The sequence below is a fragment of the Phaenicophaeus curvirostris genome, chromosome 10 (assembly GCF_032191515.1).
Source record: "Phaenicophaeus curvirostris isolate KB17595 chromosome 10, BPBGC_Pcur_1.0, whole genome shotgun sequence".
In the NCBI taxonomy this organism is placed as follows: Eukaryota; Metazoa; Chordata; class Aves; order Cuculiformes; family Cuculidae; genus Phaenicophaeus; species Phaenicophaeus curvirostris.
The window spans coordinates 12,743,505-12,768,703 of record NC_091401.1 but is presented as its reverse complement, the minus strand read 5'-3'; the positions used below and the strand labels follow the sequence as shown (position 1 = coordinate 12,768,703).

Genomic DNA, 25,199 nt, shown 5'->3' with positions numbered 1-25,199 from the left:
TTGAGTTTATTACATGAGAAAAATCTTGGGACCCATTGCAGCTACCTTGCACTGGTCAAACAGGTCAGATAGCTACAAAGCTACCTCACCTGGTTGTGCGCAACAGCATGAAGGTGTATAGCAAAGGAGAGGCACTTCTGGACAAGGACCTGGAGTTGCCTTTGTGTTCTTTGGGCTACTTAAAATAAACTCAGGTTATTTGGGCTTAGTTTTTGATTCCTGTTATTGTGTTTCAAATAACTGGTGGGCAGTTGATCTTGAAATATGGATTTAGCCTGGGATTAAAGAACAAAATGTCACAAATGGTGCATCTCCTGCCTTAAGCATCCACACAGGACAGCATGAAACGTGTGTGTTGGGCCAAACCCTCGTGGTTGCACAGTCCTAGTTGTCTGCCATGCACGTGACAGTGCCATCATATAGGAGATGCTGTTCTAAAGGCAGAAAGTGTGTGGAATTGAAATGTGCCTCATTTTCATATGAGGGAAATTCATAAAACGCTGTCTGGAAACCTGATATTAAATGTTTCTAGTATATTAAACAAATATGTGTCACCTGGCCTTTGGCATTTATACTTACATTTCAGAGCAGTATAAAATCAATGTCTAAAGTTTTATGTTCTGTAATTAACCATTAATTCCCTTTTTTCCTCGATAGATCGTAAAAAAGATCTTGTAAAACTGCAGGCAGGAGAATATGTTTCTCTTGGCAAAGTAGAAGCAGCTCTAAAGAATCTTCCTCTGGTAGATAATATTTGTGTGTATGCGAACAGGTAAGAGGCAGCTGATATTTTGTTATTGCTGTATTCTTTGTCTGTCCTACTGAAGCCATAAACAAAACTTCGCCCCTCAATGTGTGGAATTTTTTTAAACCAGTTGAAGAAGCGTTTTACTTGTAACACAACAGAATAATTTTCTCTATCAAAGCTACAACATCTGAAGTATATGTCTTAATTTTTCCTTTCTGTTTTTTTTTTTTTTAATAATCTGTTGGAAAATGCCAAGAATGAGTCTTTCATTCCCTTTTCCCCAATCTGAAAAGCAGTTAAGCTCTGACTACATTCATTAGAGCCATCACTCAAGCACTTCAGAGATTATTACCTGTAGAAGGCCCTAGGATGCCTTGTTCCTTGCTGTACTTAGCTGTGGTCTGTTTTGCAGAAGAAGTACTATTGTACTTCAGAGGAGGTGAGGGGGAAGCCACCAACAACCCAAAAGCTGGTTTGCACATTAAAAATACTTTTCTTTAACTGCTGCAGTGCACCAGCAGAAGCCTTGAAGCTTGAGAGAAAACACTGTAAATATTATGCAAACACACAATAAACAATGATCAAATGTCCTTGCTATTTGCTTTCCCCATGTAGTACTGAATGAGGCACATAAGGGCACAAATGTATTTTAAGTTTCTGTTTCTAAAGTTTCTTACCTGTGACTAACAGAAGTTCTACATATAAATTTACTTCACGTGGTCTTTGTCTCCTGTTGTCATTTTGATGTTTGGAAAGTAATTTTGGAGCTCCTGAATAATCAGGCATATTCTGATGTCCAATATGGCCTAGAAAGTACCACTTGATAACTTTGACCAAGACCAGCACACCAGAGAATTGCTCAGTGGTAGTGAACAGAAAGTTAACTTTTGGTTTGGTTTGTTCACCTGGTTCTCTGTGGTATTTTTGTGTTAGCTAATAGTAGACAATCCCGTGCCTTCAGTTTTCACAGATTTGTATCAGTAGGCCAAAAGGTATTGGGCACTGCTGAGAAAAATTCCATTATATTGGGCCTTATTTGTGGTTTTGGCCCATTGGGCAAGTCCCATGTTTGTTTTCTTGACTGCCTGAGGTTGCATGCTTGTTCTGAACACCCTCTGTAGTCTATGGAGGAAGAAGCTCCTGCAGATAGCGATTTCTGCTGTTCTAGGAGTTTGCTATTGGAGTTGCAGTATCAAATTGGTGGTTTTGCCACATCAACATAATGCCACATCAGCATAATGTTGGAGACTAAAACCCCCCTGTTACACAGGCACTTGACTCCAACAGTCTGTATTTTGTCTGTTACTTAAGAGTAGGAAAACCTATAAGCAGTTTTTAAGATAATTTACAGAGTCCAAGTACATTCCAGATTATTCTGCTGCTGCTACTGTATTTCTCCTTAATGCTTTCATGTGTGTGATTTGGCATAAGAAGCCGTGTTATACAGGTTGTCTGAATGACTATCCATATGCATGCTTCATTGCGGGTATATATTCACCTCTGCAGTGTGAGCTCAGAGACTGTTAGCAGTGCCTGTGACCTCTCTGTATCTTGTCTCTCCTTATAATTTGCTTGGATGATCTTATATGCAAGAGGAGCCCTTGATTTCTAGCTGTTCTCTTTCCCAGATGCAAAAGGACATAGTGGGCAGATTTTTACAAATAGGTTAAGTCTGTGATTTGTCCTTAGATCTTGGACTGCAAAGCTTCTCTGAACCATGGTAGCAGGGAATCAAAAGTATTTGCATGATATCACTGCTTTAAAAGCTGTGTTCATTGACTGCTTCAGACAAAATACTCAGTGAGATAAAGAATAAAATGTTTGCTGAAAAGAATCCTGATTAATGCTCCTGCAGAGGAGACTCCTGCTTTATCAGCACTTTGCTCATCCAAGATGCATTCAGTACCTCAGAAGCATCACATCTGGAATATGAGTAGTGTAGTTACCTGAGTAATAGCAAACATGGCAAAAACCTTAGGGAGTTCTGGGCAGGAAGCTCAAGGAGAGCTGGTAAGGATCAGAATTTACAGAATAGGAATGGTGCTATCAACATGTACTGCCTGTATATGCCTCTTACCGTGGGTCTGAGGACCATACTTGGGTAGGATTTCACACATAACAAAGGAATGGAAGATGCCTAGTGTAGGGGAGATGTTTTGGCAAACTCTGTTAGCATGGAGGAGATGACTAAGAAGTTCCCAAGGACCAAATTTCTTCCTTCCTACTGTCTTTATGACCTGCAAGGCCGAAGAAGCTCGCAAATTGAAAAAACTGTAGGAAGAATGGCAGTGGAGAGGGAAGCAGGTACTTCAGAGAGAAGATGCGGTTTTTTAGGATACTTCTTCAGACAAACTATTTTAGCACTTGGACTGCAACAAGTGAAGATCTAACTAGTGTTGCAGAATGAGATGTTCCAGGAGCTGTGAGCATCATGGTGCTTTTTCTAGGAAAAAGCATAGTTGGATGAACCTGTTTGTCCAGAGGAGGTATCCTGCCATTCAGGAGGCTGAATTTTAGATGAACTGAAAGTTTGAGGTGTACCCAGCCAACTGACTGCTTCTAAGGGCTGTTTATCCCTGGAGGCACTGGTGGTATTGCTGGACATGACCTTAAGATTGTTTAGATACAGCTGATCTTGCTTCAAGGCAGTGAGTGAATTGAATGATCTGAGATCCCTTTCAGCTCTGAGTCAGTGATCTGCTTCGTTAGAAAGTGTAGTTGCTGTGTGAGGTTCTGTTCACATTTTATCTAAGCTTTACACCATTTAAAAAATATTGAATCTCTCTTTCAGGGTGAATTGTACTTCTGTATTTTTCAAAGACTTTGAGATGACAGCTTGATGTGTTCTAGGCACATCAGGAGCAGACAAAGATGGGCAATGGTAGAGTGAGCGTATGGACAATTACTTGAAAGAGAAGTCACTTCCCTTACAGAAGCAGGTATCCTTTGAGATGTGTTGTGCCTATGCTCATTCCACAACCTGCGCTCCAACCCCTCTTCACTGCAGTCCTCTGCTCCTCTACAGTAACTGGATTCTGTAGTTGAGAGGAAACTGAGATAGGGAGGCCACACAGCAGTCTTCACACTGGGATGCAAAACATGAGAGGTAGGGTGCATTGACATCGTATGGGTGCTGCTTTCCCAAAGTTTTGAGCAGGAGACACAGTGGAATATGCATATGGACAGCACATCTCAAAACAAGCCAGTTGCTGTAAGGTAAGTAGCTTCTCTTTCTACTTGTATTTTAGGCAGGATGAGGGAATTTGTGCACTGTTGCAGAAAGGTGATCAGGTGAACAAAAGCCAACTATTAAGAGCAATATCTCTGTATGAAGTGCTAACCCTCCCCCCACAGCTTGAAATGTCATTTTTGAAGACTTGTTAACTTTACAAAATTCATACTAAAGTACATTATACTTCTCAGTTTCCATTCTTATGTCATTGGATTTGTTGTGCCAAATCAAAAGGAGCTTGCAGAACTAGCTCGAAAGAAAGGATTTAAAGGAACCTGGGAAGAGATCTGTAACAGTCCCGAGATGGAAAGAGAGGTACTGAAGGTGCTCGCTGAGGCTGCCATGGCAGGTGAGTAGCTGGGTTGTGGACCATAGTGTCTACGAAATACGTAAGCATAGGCCTTTATGCAGTCTCTTGAGCGTGTGTATTTCATAGAACTTATATGATGTGAAATTGTCATAACAAAAAAACCCCAGCAACAAGAGATGAGTTTGTGAGTCTTTTTGGTTCATGGGGCCAGGAGCTGAGGAAAGAATATAAAAAGGGCAAACTGAACAAGCTCACTTCAATTCCATAGAATCATAGAATAACCAGGTTGGAAGAGACCCACCAGATCATTGAGTCCAACCATTCCTATCAAACACTGAACCATGCCCCTTAGCACCTCATCCACCCATGCCTTGAACACCTCCAGGGAAGGTGACTCAACCACCTCCCTGGGCAGCCTGTTCCAGTGCCCAATGACCCTTTCTGTGAAGAATTTTTTCCTAATGTCCAGCCTAAATCTCCCCTGGCGGAGCTTGAGGAGTCTTGTCCTGTCTCCTGTCACTTGGGAGAAGAGGCCAGCCCCCTCCTATCTACAACCTCCTTTCAGGTAGTTATAGAGAGCAATGAGGTCACCCCTCAGCCTTCTCCTCTCCAGGCTAAACAACCCCAGTTCCCTCAGCCGCTCCTCGTAAGACTTGTTCTCCAGCCCCTTCACCAGCTTTGTTGCTCTTCTCTGGACTCACTCCAGAGCCTCAACATCCTTCTTGTGGTGAGGGGCCCAGAACTGAACACAGTATTCGAGGAGCGGTCTCACCAGTGCCGAGTACAGAGGGAGAATAACCTCCCTGGAGTTGCTGGTCATGCTGTTTCTGATACAAGCCAAGATGCCATTGGCCTTCTTGGCCACCTGGGCCACTGCTGGCTCATATTCAGTCGGCTGTCAACCAACACCCCCAGGTCCCTCTCCTCCAGGCAGCTTTCTAGACAGACTTCTCCTAGTCTGTAGCACTGCATAGGGTTGTTGTGCCCCAAGTGCAGGACCCGGCATTTGGCCTTGTTAAATCTCATGCCATTGGTCTCAGCCCAGTGGTCCAGCCTGTTCAGATCCCTTTGCAAAGCCTCCCTACCTTCCAGCAGATCAACACTTCCACCCAGCTTAGTGTCGTCCGCGAACTTGGTAAGGGTGCACTCGATGCCTTCATCCAGGTCATTGATAAAGACATTGAACAGGGCTGGACCCAGCACTGAGCCCTGGGGAACCCCACTTGTCACTGGCCTCCAGCTGGATTTCACACCATTTCCCACCACTCTCTGGGCCCGGCCATCCAACCAGTTTTCCACCCAGGAGAGTGTGCGCCTGTCCAGGCCAGAGGCTGACAGTTTCTCAAGCAGAATGCTGTGAGAGCATATACATATGCACATGTGTGTCGCTCTTTAAGGTGTCCTGTAGTATCTTTTTGGCCTTATCTGCTGGTCCGAAAGAATGTGGGCTGCTGGTAGATCCATGATCTGTCTTGGGTACCATATAGCCTCACATGCTGCAGTCTTCTTCATAGTTGGATATAAGCCCATGGTGACAGGGACTCTGCTAGCTTGCAGTGACTTGCATCTTGGGGATTTTAAATGAAAGCAGTCTTTGTAGTTCATGATTTTCAGTCTACTTCTCTTCCATTAACTCTTCCAGTTGCATTTAGAAATGATGCAAATACCCTGTGTCAGTATCCATACTGTCTTGTGGTGGAGTTGCCCAGCTCAGTGATGTTCATATGAAGAAATGCCTCTTTTGTTTTAACCCTGCCATCTGCCAGTTCACTTTAGTTCTGCCAAGCTCAGTCGTGTTTTTTTCAGTGTCCATTATACATCCCCCTCAGCTGTATCTTTTTCATGCTAATTTCTTGTAGTCTATTTAGCTGTTCTGGTGCAGAATTAAACAGTGGCACAATGATATTTTGCTTGTTCTTTTGTAATTTCTGTCTTGTTTTTAGCTTTTGCTTTTGCTCATTACTGAGCACTGAGCTTTTCCCATAAAGCTGTCAGTTATGACTGCGGAATGGTTTTTAAATGCTCATTGTAGATGTTAAATTTATTTTTCACATACGTTCTCTTTTACGCTTTGCTATGAATGGTTTTTGCCTTCTGTGTTGTGATCACTCAGTATCACACTGTTCTTCTGCACAATTTTTGCTATTTGTCCTCATCTTTTCTATCCTGTATAACTTTACACTTCCAACTATCTTTGTCTTGTTACTCTGTGTGCCTTCCCCTTACTTGTGAATCTATTAAACTTTGATTAATGAACTTGCAGACTTTGTTACAGGAGTGCACTCTTACAGCTTTAAATTGGAAGGAGGAAGGTTTAGATTAGACATCAGGAAGAAATTCTTTATGATGAGGGTGGTGAAACACTGGCCCAGGTTGCCCAGGGAAGTTGTGGCTGCCCCATCCTTGGAGGTGCTCAAGGCCAGGTTGGATGGGGCCTTGGGCAACCAGATCCAGTGGGAGGGTTGGAATTGGAAGATCTTTAAGATCCCTTCAAACCCAAACCATTCTATGATGAGTGCACTCTCAGCGTTGCAGCAGACTTTTTTTCTTTTCCTCTCCTTGCCCCATGCCTCTAGTCCATTTTTCATTGCTGTGTGTAGTATATAGGCAAAATTCTACAAAGGTACTTCAGTGCAGAGCAGGTACAAAGCTTTCCTTTTCTTTTCTTGTGCAGCACTAAAGATAATTAAATATGCTATTAAAATTGATGAAATTGATTATTTGATGTAATCCTGAGAAATTTTTGCACATTTTGATGTTTTTATATTTGTTCATGTTTTTCACTTTGATATCTTGAGCTTTACTTTAAAAGTAATATTATGATTTTTAGTGTTGAATAGCAAAAAAACCCCAAGCCCAGTTTCATAAGACTTAATGACAATAACAATTCATAAGACTTAATAACAATAACTTAATGTTAAGGGAAGTAAAAGCTGAAGGAAAAGCTGAAAATTGCAGGTTGCACAGGATAATTATACATCTATGTTTTTTTTAATTTAACCTGCAAATAGATTATTTTCTTTAATATTAGCCATCTGTTGATTACTTCTGTTTATTACTTGGTTTTGTTCTCTTAGTTCTCTTATGTCTGAAACAATAGCAGAAGCTCTTGCAAATGACAGTGGTTTGTGCTAAAGGCTTAACAAGCAGAGCACTCTTCTGACTTACTGAATGAACTTAATTTCCTTGGACAACTTAGGAGTATGGGGAAAAAATACACCTGCCCACCCCTTTCCTTCCCCCCTGCCCCCAAGCTTAATTAGTATGGATTTTCATACAATCATCACTTGGCTAGGTCTTTACCTTTGAGATCATAGAATCCAACTATACTTGTCCGCTACTAAACCATATCCCTGAGCACCTCATCTACCTGTCTTTTTAAATACTTCCAGAGATGGGGAGTCAGCCACCTCCCTGGGTAGCTTCTCCCAGTGCCCGATAACCCTTTTCGTGAAGAAATTTTTCCTGATGTCTAAATTGAACCTGCCCTGGCACAACTTGGGGCCATTTCCTCTCATCCTATCACTTGTTACTTAGGAGAAGAGACCACCGCCCACTTTGCTACAGCTTCCTTTCAGGCAGTTGTGGACAGTGATAAGGTCTCCCCTCAGCCTTTTCTCCAAGCTAAACAACCCTAGTTTCCTCAGCCACTTCTTATAAGGCTTGTTCTCCAGCCCCTTCACCACCATCCTCTGGATGCACTCCATCCCCTCAACGTCCTTCTAGTAGTGAGGAACCCTTTATCCCCAGAAGATGGATATTATAACACTGATAAAACAGTGTATATTTTGAGGATGTCAGTTCTATGTACTGAGGCTTTTCAGAAGTTGGGGAGGAGTTTCAATACCCAGACAACTGAGTTTTATTTCCATATTTCTGGGGAACCAGAGAACTGGTGGATCCCATCACTCTACTAGTCACCTTTTGGAGGACCACAGGGGAGAGCTGAGTTATGTTGGGTGCTTTCTGTCTGAGAATATGGTTCCTCCTTTTGTGCTTAATTGTAGAAAAATGGTTACGTTTCTGTTTTGTATTAAAAATGTTTATTTTTACAGCTAATCTGGAGAAGTTTGAGATACCAGTAAAAATTCGTTTGAGCCCTGATCCTTGGACCCCTGAGACTGGTCTAGTGACAGATGCATTCAAACTAAAACGCAAAGAGCTTACGGCATACTATCAAACGGACATTGATCGAATGTATGGGAAAAATGTCAAATAATTCTTTCCTCTGCACCACTTTGCTACAGTGAGCTTGGATCAAATAGGAAATACTTGAATTGCCTGTCTCAACACTTGAGATCAACACACAAAACCACCATTCCTCATTTGCAGCTTAAACTGTTATTTCTGATAACATCACCATGATGACTGGCAAGTTGAGTAAAATGTTACGGCAGCAAACTTGTGTCTGTCTCCTTTTTTCCAGTTTCCTCTGCTACCTTGTCAGTCTGTGGATTTTCCCAAGTCTTTTGGGGAAACCACAATTCTGAAGCCTCAAATTTTTAAACATTTATAAATCCTGTATAATGTTTTATTTGTATCTTTAAAATTTGGATGTATATAGAGAGAACTTGGCTATATATGAAATGGTTATACTGGGGGCCTTTTTTTACCTAATTATTTAAATATAAGAAGGTATTGATGTTGTGGTGTTATGTACATTGCAGATGCTTGTAATGAGATCATTGTTGAACAGGACCAGGTTATTTGCTGCTGTGCTATTTTTCAGTGTAAATCTGAGGGAGAAAATGTTTTACGTTCTGGCTCGTGTCGTACACCTTCAATATGTGCCTAATGGTTACTTTTAATTCTGTCTGAAGATGAGAAGCTGGTCATGGCACAGCTCTGCATAAAGCCAGGTACTCTTGCAGGTGTTAGTTAAAGCTTGTTTAATACAAAAGATGCTATGAACGCAGCAGAAGTTAAACCTAAGAATCATCGCTCAAATATAAGAAACTCCTTTTCTAAATACTTCGTGACTGTTTCATCCAGTAGCTGAGTTGTGTAGAGCTAATACAAACTCTCAGCACTAATTTCACGTGACACTTTCTTTTTTGAGTTTGTTGGTGTTGTTTTTGCAGTGGGACTGTAACAACCTTTGTCTTTTCTCAGTAGGTTTGGATACCACATGGGGTTTGCTCTTTTCTGGCCAGACCCCTGTTCTGCCCTAGCTGCAACCCAAATCTTACTGGGGGGATTTTTAAAGTCATAATGACAGTTACATTCTCAGCTCACGTGGTGCCTAGCTGCCCTTTGTGCCATTAAAAATCTCCCTTTAATTCTGTATTCTGTTGTTTAGCATTTTTTGCTTTAAAAGCAGATATTTGAAGTATTTGTCAGCCAGCGTTATTTATGCTGTTTGCTTCTTACACTCAATTCTGACTTCGGAAAGATGTCACAATTTCTGTTTTACTATAGATATGTGAACATTGTTTCAAGAACCATGGGGGCTTCTTTTCTTCTTCCATGGGTGTATTTTAGGTTGGTTTTAGATGGGATTTTTATTTTCCAAGTATTTCTAGAAAGAATGTTTTGAACAGGATGAAATCAGAATGTGAAAGGGTACACATCAGTCAACTTTGTGTGATGGAGCAAATATTAAATGGCTTTAATTTGGAGATCATTCTGTCATGAATCATTTACTTGTAGTACTAAAAAATCAAGGTCTTGATGCTTACTTAGTACCTGCTATGGTAGCACATAGCAATTCTGAACAGCAGCAGCTTTGTTTGGGAGAGGGAGTTCCTGCTGCTGGCATTGTGACATGGGAGTTTTGGAAGATGTTCAGTACACAAATTCCCATTTAAAAAGTTCTGAAATACTGTATAATTTCATGCATTATAGAAAGCGGTTCTATAGGAGTAGAGATTTACCAAGTAAGTTCCCTTAAAGGAAGCTGAGGGGAGACTTTATCACTCTCTACAACTACCTAAAAGGAGATTGTAGTGAGGTGCCGGTTGGTCTCTTCTCCCTGGTAGCCAGTGACAGGATGAGGGAAAACGGCCTCAAGATGCACCAGGGGAAATGTAAGTTTGGTATTAGGAGGAATTTTTTTACTGAAAGGGTTGTCAGTCGTTGGAACAGGCTGCCTGAGGAGATGATGGTGTCACCATCCCTAGAGGTGTTTAAAAGTCAGGTAGATGTCCTGCTTGGGAACGTAGTCTAGTGATGGACTCAGCAGGGCTAGATTGATGGCTGGACTCTATCTTAAAGGTCTTTTCCAACTGAAACCATTCTGTGATTATATGATTAAGTTTTGATGAAATGATGAGAAGGTTTGTGCTCGATTTTATGTTAGGTTACCACTTCTCCCACTATTCGTGGATTTCCCTTGCCGCCACCTATGAAAAGCTGTTACTGTTTTGTGAATTTTGTTGCAACTATTCAGATGTAAGCAACAAAAAGAAATCGGAACAGCTTTTATGAGAGTAATACCTTTAGATATCTAAATCTTAAATTAAAACCTTCTGGCAAGTAGAGGTAAGACTGATGTTGGAAAGGGAAGAATCTGAATGTGGAAATTGCCAGCTGGGTAGGGAAGTGTTACACCAGGTTAGACGTTGCTCATACTTAAACATGTATTTGTGCTCCATTAACAGGCTCCTAAATAGTTCACACGCAGCACAGGATGTACGTTGTTCAAATATTTTGTTGTGATTTTTAGTGAAAATGAATTAATTGGTGAAGTACAATGTATATCACTTGGTGCGTTGTGCAGCAGATTGAAGAACGTAGATCTGCTTTTGGTTAATTCAGAAGAAATCTGAAGTCAGTATTTTATTCTGCTACGGGTTTAAATCTACTTCTGGATAAATTACAGAAATGAAACTTTTAAAAATGGTTGAAAATAGTTTTGATTTTTCTAATCCAGTCATGAGATTGGGTTGCAGTTGAACTCTGCACTTGATTTACAGGTTTTTTTTGATATTTGAAATGGATGTCACTATATGTAGTTCTTCCTTCTTTAGACCTCAGTTTCATTGTGCACATTTATTTTTTTTCTACAGAATGTGAAAATAAAGCAGGTAATTAATTTTAGCCTCAGCATTGAAGGTGGAAACACTTCGAAAATAGTTGTATGGACTTAAAATATTTGTGATGAGCTTGTCTTTTCTTTTGATTTATTACAAAATCCAGACTAGAGTCTGAGTACTTCCATGTCCCAGTGAGACCACTTGTCCTGTGGGGGCTCAGGCTTCTTGGAGTTAAGCGACCAGGGCTCTAGTGGGACAGTAAGTCAGAGCTGCTGTTCAGATACCGGGCTTCCTTGCTCCAGCGGTCCTAGTCCTGGAGACTGCTGTGCCTCTGAGATACTTTTGGCTGCCACCACATTCTCCTGTGTTCCTCAGCAGACAGACAGCCTTAGGGGAGTTTTTTGGAACACAGTGTTGATGCACTACACACCAGCCAGGGATTTAGTTGGTCCCTCTCCTTTTTTCTGTCTTCCCCTGCCCAGTGTCACAAAAGCAGCAGAGGTACCTGCTGGAGCATATTGCTCCTGTCCCAAAGGCAGTAGACAGCTGTAGAGTAAACTAAGAAAAGTGCATGGTTGGGAGGAACAGTCCGAATCACATGGGGACTTTTGTAATAGAAAGAGCTGTAACTTTAAAACAGTCTTTCTGAGTTCAAACTAAGAACAACGGGTAAATACCTCACCTGAGGGACCCCATGAGGGGGGGATTTTTTACAAAGCTTATGTAAATATGAATTTCCCAGGACTCTTGAGTCGTTGGAAATTGTAACATATTCTGTTGGGAAAATTTACCTATTTTGTTATAAAAAGTGACTGACCAAGAAATTCCAAGGATGCTGTCAATCTCCTTTAAATTCCTACAATTATATAAAACTATTCCAGGGTTTTAGGCTAAATTCAATCTAGATGCCTGAAGTGTTCTTTGCAGAGAATAGCTTTTTTGGACTAGGTTAGGAACTAACAAATTCCATGTCAGAAAAGACCTTGCAAGTTTACCAATGCCGCTGCTACAGCAGGTCACACGCAAGTGGGACTGCAGCTCAGTAGGAAGCTGTATCTTAGCAGTAAGGCATTGTGCTGAAAGGAAAGCAAAAACCAATGTGCAGCTGAAGCTAAGAACATCATCCATCCCTACATCCTCCTGGTTTTATAGACAGGATGCAGAGAAGGGTATGGAATTGAAACCATACGTTAAAGACGTCCTGTAAAGCTTGTAAGTTTGTGCAGAAATTGTGATAGGAGTAAGACTCCTTTGCAATAACCCTTTTCCTGCTAAAATTCACCAGCTTTTATTCTGTACTAAAACTATATTTAGGCGATGCAACACAGCATTTTTAATTTTTATTAATGTGATGTGTTAACTACTTTGAACTTGGTATCAAGTTGTGTACATCTGTTTCTTTACTGGTAAGAGGAACGGCCTTCAACTTGCATAAACCTTGGACCAGGCTGAAGTGTGAATTGAATGACCAGTTGTATATTATTGTAATTGGTTATTTAATGTAAACTCATTTTCAGTGTGATCTTGGTTGTTACTATGAAATGCTTGAACATTGTATATCCTAATTGAGTTATATTGTATGAATTATTTATTTGTAATTGGATATCATGTTTCAAAAATAAAATTAATTTCGCAAATCAGGCCCATAAATCCAGTTTTTTAAGTGTCCTTTTGCTTTTATCCATCTGAGCCTGGAGAAACACGGTTGTAAGTGAATTTAAGTCTTGCTGGTTGTGCTCATGGCTGTTTAAGAAGGGCAGTGGGACAGTTCAAAATGTTGCATTGCCAGGGAAACCTGTTTGGTGAGCACGTCCTTTTGGTTTGCCAGTAACCACTCGTAAAAGCCTCCATCCCTGCATCACTCGAGTTTGGTATCCTGATGGTTTTAATGTTAATAGCTGCGTGCTTTGTGGGGTGGGAATATTCTGGTTGACTGCTGGGCCATTTGGGATATGCAGATATTGCTCATGTATTTTTCTGTGTGTTAATATTGCTGGTAGCGAGTTTGTGCCTGGACGGGATAGTAATCGTCCTTATGTGCAAGGCTGACTATTTCAAGAGAAGAAATTTGATGGAGTGGGAATTTAGCCAGCTCATGGGTTTTGAAACTAATTTCAAGTATTGTTAGATGCTCAAAATAAATGTGCCAGTTTCAAGCTGAATGCAGGAACACGAGTTATCTAGCTGGGCTTTTCACAACAGGAGAGCTACCATCCTGCTTTGTCTGTTCTATTGGCATATGATCTGCCATTTACCCTTTTTTAAGAGCCCTGACTGTACTAATACCTAATGTAAAGCTTTCAGGTTCTGACTGTTTCACTATCCAGGTGTACTAGGACTTAAATTTTGTGTTTAATGTGCTTTACATTTGAGGATTGAAGGGTTGGATCCCAAAGAGGTGCTGGATGTTTGCAAGTGGGCTCCTGAAGAGATCTTGAGCAGTTAAAGTTGAGGTTTTGATGACAAGTGCACTAATTGTTGCTGGTAAACATCCAACCTGAAGGCATCTCAGCTTAACAGATGCCCTTCTCCCTTTTTTTTTCCAGATCTTTATTTACAGGCTCCTCAGATGCCTCAGGTCATAGTGCTGCCTAAATGTCGGCCTAAATGTTAAGCCTTCCCTGCTGCACAGCCCATTTCAATTCTACCCCTTTAGTTAAACAGGAGAAGGGTCCAACTTTCTCTTGATTTTCAGTAACTTTCAAAGTAATTAGTTATCTCTTTTCCTTCAAAAATACTGTTCTTTTAAGGCAAGTTTTTATTTCAGATTAATTTAGCATAATATGACACCTTCAATGGATTTTTTTTTTATTAGGTTGTTTGGGTTTTTTCCCCACCTTTTTAGCATCTCCATCTGCTAAAACGCCTTTAAGTTAAACGAAGACTAGTGCCTGTGTTCCACTTCTCCAGCTGTGCCTGTTTTCAGGTGCTGTGTGTGATAAAGGGTGAAAAGTGCAAGTAGTGAGTTTGTGTCTGGGCTGGGTGGCAATCGCCCTTAAGTGTGAGGCTTACTAATTCAGGCCTACTAATTGCTCTTTGCTGAGCAGGGCTGTGGTCAGAGATGGTGTAGGTCTTTGTGCACTCCCCTTTCAAATGTTTTCTTACAGGCGAGAGCAGATGAAAGGCGCATGGTGTGGCGAATTAACCACTTTTCCCCCTGGAAGTCATATGTATAAAGTGATTTGTCTGGCATTGGGGAGCCGAGGGGCACAGATGCCAGGTACTCCCCTTCTTTGTGCTGCAGAGAGTTCTTGCTCAGGAAGAAAGGGCTTAATGGTTTTCACCTGCGTTCTGAGGTGCCACTGAAAACTGGAAAATTGGAAATGTCCCCAGGGGAGAGAGCTTTTGTACATGGGTAACTGCAGCCGGAGTTCTGGGCCAGAACTGGTGGTGAGTGTGTGCTCCCTTCTCCCTAATGTGGAGACCTTACAGCCTTGGTGTGTGGCTGGCTGTTGGGCCACCTGTGTCTGGATGGGCATCCCCAAGACCCTGGTGGGATGGGTGGTGGAAAAGCCAGCCCTGTTTGCCCTCTGGGGTGGGCAGGTTATGTTTGCTGTGAGCACATCTACCCAACAGGGTCGCACAGCTCTCTGTAGTGAAATAATCTATGTGTGTATCAACACACAGATGCTTTATTTCACATTTCAGGGTTATGTAGCATTGCAGAGTGCAACAACAGGAAAACCGCCACATACCAAATTTTGATCCCTAGCCCCTGAATATCCATGTATTCTGATATGCCCTTTCCAATTTTATTAGGACAAGTGTGTGTTTAGGTTTGGGGTTTTTTTGTTGTTTTTCTTTTTTCTTAAACTGTAATGCTTTCTGTTAGTGGCAAGGTTGCAACTATTTGCCTGAGAGACAACTTTATGAATGTAAATGGTTTTAATGGGAAAGTTCATATGGCTTTGCATTAGTATGCAACCACAAGAACTGTTTGGCAGCATGCCTGGTGGATAGAGTCCTTAATCCAACTGAAATGGCAAGATCTTGACATAGATCTATACATTTCCATTTCTGCTACTTCAGGCTCCTGGGGTGTGGTGGGCAAAGTAGCATCGTTTCGAAATATGAAAATATTTAACAGCAAAAGAGTGTGTCTATGTATCAAATTCTCATAAACTTCACTGTATTCCAACTGGGTGAAAAGCCCTGCATGCTTAGCTAGTTAATGCAGACATTGATTTAGAGATTTACCTTAATGATGCTGATCAGATGCAGTTCAGGTTGTTTCTAAATAAGATTTGCATCAAGGATCTTGCTGCAAACTCACTGGTTTTCGTACCTTTCCTAGAACCTATAGTTGGTTTTAAACTTACATATGTAATTTATAAGATACAAGAATTACTTGGAAAGCATGATTTCTGCTATTTAGTGTAGTCAGAAGGCAGATTGTGGATGTTTAATAAGCTGTAAGGAAACTAGTCACTAAAACTCATTAAGAATTGTGTGTCTCATCAGCTCTGTCCTCTGGATCTCACCCATGTTTACTGGGTATTCCTGCCAGGCTTCTTGGAAATGAAATGAGTTCGCTTAATTTTGTTGCAATTCAAGGCTTGATCTGTTCCAGCTGAAGTAGCGTAATAGAATTGTCACGAAGTCTAGGGATGCCAAAGAGCAATCTGGCCTATTCAGCATCGCATCCTTGTTCCTCCCCCTCTTTGGCAAAGTTGTGTAAGAGCTGAATAACCATAGCAGGGGGAAGGTAGATTTACAAGAATAAATTTCTGTTTCAAAATGGGCTGAGAAATTTATGATTTATAATCACAGAATGGTTTGGGTCAGAAGGGATCTCAAAGCCCATCCAGTTCCAACCCCCCTGCAATGGGCAGGGACACCTCCCACTGGATCAGGTTGCTCAAAATCCCATCCAACCAGGCCTTGAACACCTCCAAAGATGGGGCAGACACCACTTTTCTGGGCAACCTGAGTGCAATTCCACTCAGTTTTCTGCATGTGCACTCATGCTCACTGACAGGCACAGGCAAATGTTGTGTAGGTTACCTGCCACAGGGCAGGATTCAGGGCCAGAGTATTTTGGATTATCCCTACCTTCTGCAGCCCAGCACGGAGCTTCTGGAGGGTGGTGGGTTCTGCTGAACTGCTTTACATCTCATCAAGGATGTTAAACTGTGCTAGCGCTGCTTTCAGAGACCTGGTTTTATATGAAGCCTTGATAAACTTGATTTGCAGATTGATGTGCTGATTCAGTGTGGCGAAGCCTTAGAGAGTCTGTTTGAAATCACAGGCTGACACAGTTTGTCATTTCCCACCTCAGAGTGGGACTACAATGTATTCCCTGTCTTCTTTCAATTTTTGTTCAATTAAGACATTTTTTAAAGTGTTTGGTTGTTTCTCTTCCACACTTCTATTCTTTTTCTTTGCATCTGGCTGTACCTCCAGGTTTCCTATGCCCTTTGCTTTCCAGGTCCAAGTGGAACCAGCTGTGTTGGCAATGTCTCAGAGAACAGTGGTGGTAGCTGGACTCCTGATCCCCCTTTTCAAGGGGTTTGTCCTCCATCGCTGCCGAGAGCAGCTGTGTGTGGTGCTGCCAGCCTTCCAGCAGGGAAAGCAGAGCCCTGGCATGTGTTACCACCTGAACACCACTGTGTACAGCCAGCTGCTGAGCCAGGACTTGTGCCAGAGCCCAGCCAGCCGAAGGGAGCTTCTCCTCCTGACATTGGGAGCCTTTGGAATAAACTTTATAAGAGCTCTTTACTTGTAAAAAGTGGCTTTATACAGCAAAGGACTCTACTGTGGTAACATTCAGCACAGGTTTCAGAAAATGATACCCAGCTTTGGTTTTCAGAAACTCAGTAGTATCTTATTTGCTGTGTTGCTGGGTGGTTTTTTTTCTTACTATGGTTTTTTGACTTTGTTGCTAAGGCCTTTCTCATAGTTTTTGGAGACAAATGGCTGTGAAGATTGACACATCTCAAACATTCATAGTATCTCCACATCTGGTAATTTGCCACTCATTTATAAAATCTTTCTAAATTAGGAAGTATGTGTGAACTGCAGCAAAAAACTCTCTATTAACTGAGTAGACAGAACTCTGGTCGGTGTCTTTTCGTAAGCATAGTGAAACCTCAATTCTCTTCATTACCTCATTTCTTCACCTGTTTGGCCCATTTTGTTCTGGAGCTAATGCCTCAAACCACCTCTATAAGCTTGGTGACGTGGCATCACTTCGGGAGGCGGCTGCAGATGCAGGAGCTGTGGGCTGGAGTCTGACATGCTAGGGTACCCAACCAGCATGCGATGCTGGAGAGATCAGCAAATAAACACCATGGAGGCTGTTGTCACTGCAGCTCCTCTGGGAGAGAGTACTCCCATAGCACTGGAGGGATTCAATAGTTAATTGAATTATTATTTGTTGTTTCCCAGGCTAATAAACTGAAATGTTGGTAGTTTGAAATCAAAAATCTCTACTGATTTTTCTGCACTGGTCTATGGGATGATCTTAAATGGGAGCTGGATGGATGTCTTGTGACATGGTCTAGATGCGTTCATACCCTGAAAGTGCAGTGTGAGTAAACTATTTCTGAGAGTAGGTATGAATGATGGCAATACACATTTATACTCTTTAAATATAATTTAAGTATTATTTAAAATGTTGCTAGGGGGTAATTCCCATGCTGCTTTCCTCACGGCTTTGTTTTGATTTTAGCTCTGGGGAGCCACTTGCTGGGGTGCCAGGCTTCACTCTATTCCCATGCACAGCACAGAGCGCAGCCTTTATCTCCAGCTGTGTTTGATCTGGTTTGTTTTACTTCCAAGGACAGCGTTTGTCTTGCCTTTACCTTGCAGGGCTCTGGTGAGGAGTGCGGTGGATGCGCGGCAGAGCAGGGTCCATGCCTTGGCGCCAGCGCTTAATGCAGCCACGTCCTGCCATCCATATCCCACCTGCCTCTGCAGAGCCCTGCAGCTGCATACAGAGATTTGTACTTTCATTATTGAGCTCCTGGAATGATATTTACTTTTCTTCCGGGTAAGAGCTCAGTTTCTTTGCTAATGTTACTTTGGGGTAGGATTTTTGCAAATTATCTGTTTATGTATTTTATTAATAGGCCAACACATACACTCTCTTTAAGATCCTGGACACCTCTTTTTCAAGGTTGAGGGGGCCTTATGTGTATGTAAATAATGTGGTCTTTGTATTCAACTTCAGCTTAAAATATCTGTAAACTAAATACTCTAGTAGTTGCAAGTTGCCCGTGAGACAGAGCTCTCAGGACTTGTCGATCATTCGATTGGCACCTCCGGGACAATCCAGGTGTGGAGCAGAGCCAGCACTGCTGCAGGCAAAACGTCTGCTGGAGGAAAGGAGTCTGGGTGGCACAGGCTTTGAGAGGGGAATGTTTGTCTGGAGGGCAAAGGAAAACACTTGTCAGCCACACCGAGTGCTCAGGGAAGTGGCTGGTGAGGTTGTATGAATTGGGATGTGGGAGATATTTTTAACCAGGGATGTCCAAGAGTGCAGTAGCATCCATGTGGGAGGATGAATCATAACTGACGGGGAAGGGAAAGGCTGGGCAAGGCTGGTGAGCTGCTTGCTCCCAAGGCATAAAAACCACTCCCAAGGACCTAAACCCCTCAAACCAACCAGCTTCCCACATTCCTGCCAAGGGTGCTCTTGGGAGTGAAGGAATGTATCTAAATAGGAAATGTGCATCAACATCCAAAAAAAAATTCAAATATTCTGGCGAGTTCTGGTTGATTCTGAGTCTCACAGGGAGATGGCTGAGCAAGAAAGGCTGCTAACCACACAGGCAACTGCTTCTGAGAAAATCTGCTTTAAGAACTGCCTTCAAAGCTAGCAGAGTGTAGCAAGGGGAATTTGCACCCGCGGAGCATGAATTGGAAGCAGGCACAGGGGCTCTCCTAGTGCTGTGGGCCTGTTGTAAGAAAGAGGAGTCTCAGGCATGACCAACATGGATCTTCTCATCCAGGCCTTGTAGGTTCCACTTATGTGGGTCTTCCTAAGAGGTCAGCCGAGCGAGCGACTCTCCTGTAGAGCAAAGATGTCTTGTGCTACTGCAGCCCAATCTGTAAAACCCACTCCTTGGTGGTTTGGGTGAGATGAGGGGAGTAAAGCAAACTCTGCCTGGCTGCATGGATGTATGTAGGCAGCTGCGTTCTCTCTCCAGCCAGATCTGCGTGCCATGCTGCTGGTGCGAAGCTGCATGCAGCCGGTGCCCGACCAGCAAAGGGATCACAATCCTTGGTGCCAGCCTTTGCAGAGCCATAAACCCACTTTCTCGGTGTAACTAGGAAAACCATACAAGGGCCTAAGTCTCAATGGCAGTTGGAGTTTTTTTTAAAACTTTTTTTGAAGACTAATATCAAGTTATGCTGAAAAAAGATCTGAATCAAATCTCTTGAGTAGGGATAATCTTGTTGCTACAGTGGAGTTTGGGTCATTGGACGTTATTCTGTCATGGGCTTATAGCCTTGGTGTTAATCTCTCTCTACCACTGTTACCTTCCTTCCTGAGTTGTAAACACATCTACTGGGTGTTACACCAGTGCACAGCCTAGAATACGCAGCCCTGTAAATATGGTGATTATTGAATGTGTTTAGCTTTTGCTCAGACTCTGAGACCTATGGGGCCCATTTCCCCACTGTGGATTCACTGTTGCATAAACAACATTTCATAAGTGCAATGATTGCATCCTCAAAGCAGAGCAGTGTCAAAGACAACAGGCAGAGCAAAATAATGGGTTGAGATCAGGCTGGGTGGAATTTTTTAGCATCTCTGACCATGCCCATGCCAACCTCACCATTTGTGCATGGCAGCAGCACCAGCTGCTTTCCCCTATCCTGGAACTAGGATGTGGCTTCTCAAAGGATGAACAACTTCTGCACCCTTTCTGAAGCTCTGCTCAAGTCATCTACGTTTTGAACAACATGGGAAAGTGACTGAGTAATGTTAAGGGCTGTGTTTTGGGCTGTCAGGAAAGGAGGAGGGACTTGGCTGTGGATGTAAGCAGAGGGAAATGTTGCTTAACACTTGAGGCAGAAGAGGGTATCTTGTGGTCATGCCTGCTTTTCTAAAATTTTATTTCTCTTGCTAACTCCAAGGCGGTCACTGTTCAAAAATCACAACTCGGATCCCCAAATGATTACACTGAAGAAATAACAGAGGCTTACAAAACCTATGGGGCTGTACCTCTTTTGACTGCAAGAACAAGCAGGATTTCTCTCTTGCATTGTTCTTTTCTTGTAGCAGCCCTGAAGCCTTCTGGAGTTGTGAAAACCAGCCAGCAGAAGAAGATTAGCTGATGGTAATGGGAAATCAGAAGCTGAAAGCTGTCTTGTCAAGAACTGAACAGCGTGAGATGAGTTTCTCAATACTGCAAGGTACCTAGCTAAATGGGGGAAGTTGATAATATGGATCCTGCTTAAGGGTGCTTGATGATCACACAGGCTGTGTCCTGTACATCCCCAGTCATGGACAAGTTTCTAGTATTAAAAATCCTGGTATGGAGGATTTTGCTCCTTGCTTGGTTTCTCTTCCACTGTAATTGACTCCTGGAAAATCTTTATCCTTCATATTTAGAAAGGCAGTGATATGTAGCTAATACAGATTTAAGGGATCCTCATTTAGGTTTTTTTCATGTTTAGTTCATATTAATTGTTTGCACTTCATTGTTATAACAATGGAAATCCAATATATCCTGTCTGTAATTTGTTAATGAGATATTGTATTTCTGCCATTTGTTTTTACAGCTAGATTGAAACCTCTTCTATGTTTCATTCAGCAGAAATTCTTCTAAAGTCCTGCATTACCTACCCGTGACCATGCTATATTCCCTTATTAATTAAAATAATGTCATCCAGTAGTCAGAGTGTGTTACCTGCCCAGCGTGGCCTCCTGGGTGCCATGGCAATCTCCTGTCTGTGGCAGTGCTGGTTTCTGAGCGGTGCTTGTAGCCGTAGCAATGTGGGATGCCAGGGAAGCCCGAGTTGACCTGGGTTCTCATTGTGGTAGCTCACTCCTGTTGCAGGTGTTATTTTTAAGGACATTAGTACAGTCTATAGCACTGGTCTAAGACATGGGTTTTTCCATGTGATAATGAGGCTGCTTGATTAAAACAAGATTGGCTCTGAAATGAAGGGTTGAGTAAGATAAGAGAAATGAAATGAAAGTGCTAATAAATTAGGGGCCAAAGCCTAGGCTTGCTTTACTTGTAAGACTTCTAAACTCTTTTAATTTAGCAAATTGGCTGCTTTCCTGAGCTAAATTGCAGAGAGAAGCTGGGCAATTTTTTTGAAGTGTCTGAGCACTGGAGAACTGAATCAATGTCAGTATCTTTTAGTCATTTTTGGACAGATCACATCCTGAAACCAGTCATGAGCGGGAAGAAAAAAACCCTAATCAAACACCAAAAAAAGCTAACAGGAAAAGTGTTTTGGTGATGACCTAGGCTTCCCCCATGGAGCTTTCCAGTGGTGAGACAGGGCCTTTTATGACTTTCCTCTGTATGAAGCATTGAAGCCTGTTGTTTGCTGGATACAGAAGAAAGGGTCTGAATGAGTTGTGTTTGAGAGGGAGCTGATGGCAGGATTATCCCAGACACTCACAGACATTAAACCACGAGAACTGGAGGTTTTACGGTGATGTCTGCAAAGGGGACAGATTTGTAGTAACACAAATGTGATATTTTGGGCCACTATGAAGAGATGACCAAGCCTGGCTGCTGTTTGCAGTGACGGGATATGAGGTTGTGAGGCTGGCAGTGTACAGAGCTGAGTCCATGGGAATTCTGTCCAGGAAAGGGTTTAGGTATGCGCCCAAAGGGCAGAATGGCAGCAGAAGGAACTGGGGTTGTTTAGCCTGCAGAAAAGGAGGCTGAGGGGAGGCCTTATCACTGCCTACAACTACCTGAAAGGAGGTTGTAGAGAGGTAGGCGTTGGCCTCTTCTCCCAAGTGACAAGTGATAGGACAAGAGGAAATGGCCTTAAGTTGTGCCAGGGCAGGTTCAGATTAGACATCAGGAAAATTTTTTTCACCAAAAGGGTTCTCAGGCACTGGCAGAGGTTGCCCAGGGAGGTGGTGGAGTCCCCATCCCTCAAGGTGTTTAAAACATGGGTGGATGAGGTACTTGGAGATATGGTTTTGTAGTGGATGGGTACAGTTGGACTTGATGATTTCAAAGTTTTTGCCAACCAAATAATTCTATGATTCAGTGGTAAACGACCCTGTGAGGGTTGTTGTGTCTAATGGGAATGAGCAGTTCACAGACTGAGCCTGTGCTCATTGACGGGACACAACAGAAGAGAGACTTCCTTTCCTTGAAATCAAGTGTAGTGGGTGTCTGTGAGAGAGCATTCCTCGGGCTGCTTGGGGGCTGTGAACTTCCTGCCAGGAGGTTTCAGGATCCAGTAAGTTCTGTCCACTCTGGAGAGAGCCACGGAAGCCGGTGTTGGCTGCAGCACAGACAGGGCAGTGCCCTGCCTGTGCTGAAGGTGATCGGCCTCAACATTGACCAGTAAATCTGCTGCTTCTCTGATAACCGAGGTCCCTGATTGAGCATGATTTTCTTACTCAACACTCAGCAACAAGAGAAGTCTGACCCCTGCAGAATTTCTAGAAACTGTGATTCAAAAAAAAGCGGTGTGGTATTCTCAGAGGTTTCTGTTCTGTGCCCTATTCTGAATAACTTTGCAGCTGCTTTTTCTCCTGCTCATAACTGCAAGAGATTAATTTTATTTTATTTACTCCCACATCATGCAGAAGACCAGAACAAGGTGGCTCTTGCCCTACTGCCTCAACCTTGCAGCCTGGCACAGCTCATCATCCAGTTTCACCGTGATTTTGTGCTGCCTGCTCTTTAGTTGTCTTCTGTTTTAGTCTGCAGAAAGTCAGCTTGATATTTACAAAAGGACTGTGTAGTAGACTGATGCATTGAGGAGAATTTGTTTTGTTTTATCTTGTTAGGTCCTGGGTTTAGGAAAAAATAATGAAGTATTTTAGATGTGTTGGTTGGTTCAGCAGCAAATCGTAAAGCTTAATCATCAAGACTGTTTAATAATCCCAGAGAGCTGGTTTTGGGTTTTGTTTCTTTTTTTCTTTGCTTATGCAGCTAACTACTCCTAATGCTGACCCACAGCAATTAAATCTGCATCCAACTTTCCTTTTTTCCTATTATTTACAAATTATTTCTATTATTTACAAATCTATTATTTCAGATGAACGTTTTCTAGGTCTGGGCTCCAGTTCCAGGAAGATATACCAAACAACAAGAACTTGGGCAGGGAACCTTCCAGAACAGATGCACCCATCTCTGCTTGAGAATGAGGAATTATTAAAAGAAAAAGGAATCTGACTAAGCCATCACACTGAGTGTTTTTAGGAAGAGGAGGAGACTAAAACACAGGGCGTGTTGGCTGGAAGCATTCCTGGAATGTGCCTTACACCAGCCCCAGTGCTGCTGCTGGTGGGGGGCAGGGGGCTGAGCTGCACCCCCAGGGAGATGTGGCAAAGAGTTTATCTTTTGGGAGAGGGAAGGAACTGCTTCTGGCAGCTTTTTCTTGGAGAGAGATATAGGGAAAACACTGGGAGCTTCGCAGAGCTGTCCCAGCTGAATGCACTTCACAAATGTATGGGGTGTGAATGCAATTTCAGGGCTCAGAAAAATGTGAAGTATCTTGCTACAGACAGACACGGTCCTGGTCCAGCAAAACCACGCCAATGTGGTGTGATATGGCACAGTAAATGTATTTATAAACAGAACTGTCAGAGAAAAACTATAGGGGACATGGACAATTGATATGAATGTGTGACATTGAGGAATGGCGGGGGGGTGGGGGGGTGCATTTTCATTTTCCTTTAATGTTATTCAGCCCTGTCTTAAAATCTCTTTCCTATCTCCCTTCCTCACTGCCCCTATAGCCAAGCAGACAGGTGTTAAAGAGGTTTGAAAGAGATGCCTTGATTGTGAATCAAGGATTGTGATGACATTGATGGTGAAAAGGAGATGATATGGGGGATATCACAGGAGAGGGACAAGGCATGGATGGAGAAGGTGGAGGGAGATTTGACTTGGGATGAGATAACCCCTGAGGTATAGGTAAGGACCACTAGTTCCAGTTTTCAAATTAACAGCTTCAACTTGCATTTTCAGTTCACAGTTTAAGGACTTGATATGAGAATGTGTCCTCTTGTCTGTGTGATACACGGCTGAGCTGAGCCTGTGAGGCAGAGGGAGCCAACCGAATCCCTCAAGAGAGCAAACCTCTCCTGGGTTTTGGCTAAGCTGGACTGAAGGTCTTGGCAGGGTGGAGGTCAAGCCCATGTGGAGGAAGAGTTAGAGAAATACGGAAATGGACGGGCTGTGTGGAAAAGAAGTTGTGTTGCAAGGAAAGGGAATGAGCAGTTGGAAAATACAGTGAATAAGTGGTTTGTGTGTGTCCCCTGCCTTGAGGGAGGTGAGCTGGGGTGAGTGAGGAAGTGACGGATCAGAAAACCAACGCAAACTTCCCACCATCCATATTAATTTGAAAATGGGAAGCAGTGTGTTAAACTTTTATCATTCTTTAAGATCCTTGCCTGCAGCGCAACAGCAAAGAGAACACAGACCCTGCTGTGCTAAGCCCTTTCATCTGCCGAGTGCTATTTTGCTTCTCTAAGTAGATGATTTGTGTAAGCAACCACTGCACACCATGAAAAATATCTACAAATAATACAGCAGTTAAGTTGCTCTCAGGAATTCCTTTAACACTTCAGTTTAAGAATTGACACTTGAACATTCAAATGCTTATGAAAGAATTGGGAAATTTTGTGCATATGACTACATCAGATTTCTTTAGTTACATAGCTCAAAAGAGCATTAATTCATTCTGTCTTCCTAGATTTTTTTTTTCTGTACTTCTCATCTGGAACAGCAATGCTTTTTTCCCCAAACACACTGCATTCTAGAGCCGCTTAGG

General features: G+C 42.5%; 1 protein-coding gene across 1 annotated transcript in view; it reads left to right on the top strand.

The window, feature by feature from the left end:
• The window catches only part of ACSL3 (acyl-CoA synthetase long chain family member 3), a 32,183-nt gene extending 20,768 nt beyond the window's left edge, over positions 1–11,415 (top strand). Inside the window, exons 12-14 of the mRNA XM_069865165.1 lie at positions 658–772; positions 4,172–4,329; positions 8,346–11,415. Coding sequence (XP_069721266.1) covers positions 658–772; positions 4,172–4,329; positions 8,346–8,509 — 437 coding nt within the window. The 3' untranslated portion in view covers positions 8,510–11,415. The remainder of the gene's footprint in view (positions 1–657; positions 773–4,171; positions 4,330–8,345) is intronic.
• The last annotated feature ends 13,784 nt before the right edge of the window (positions 11,416–25,199 follow it).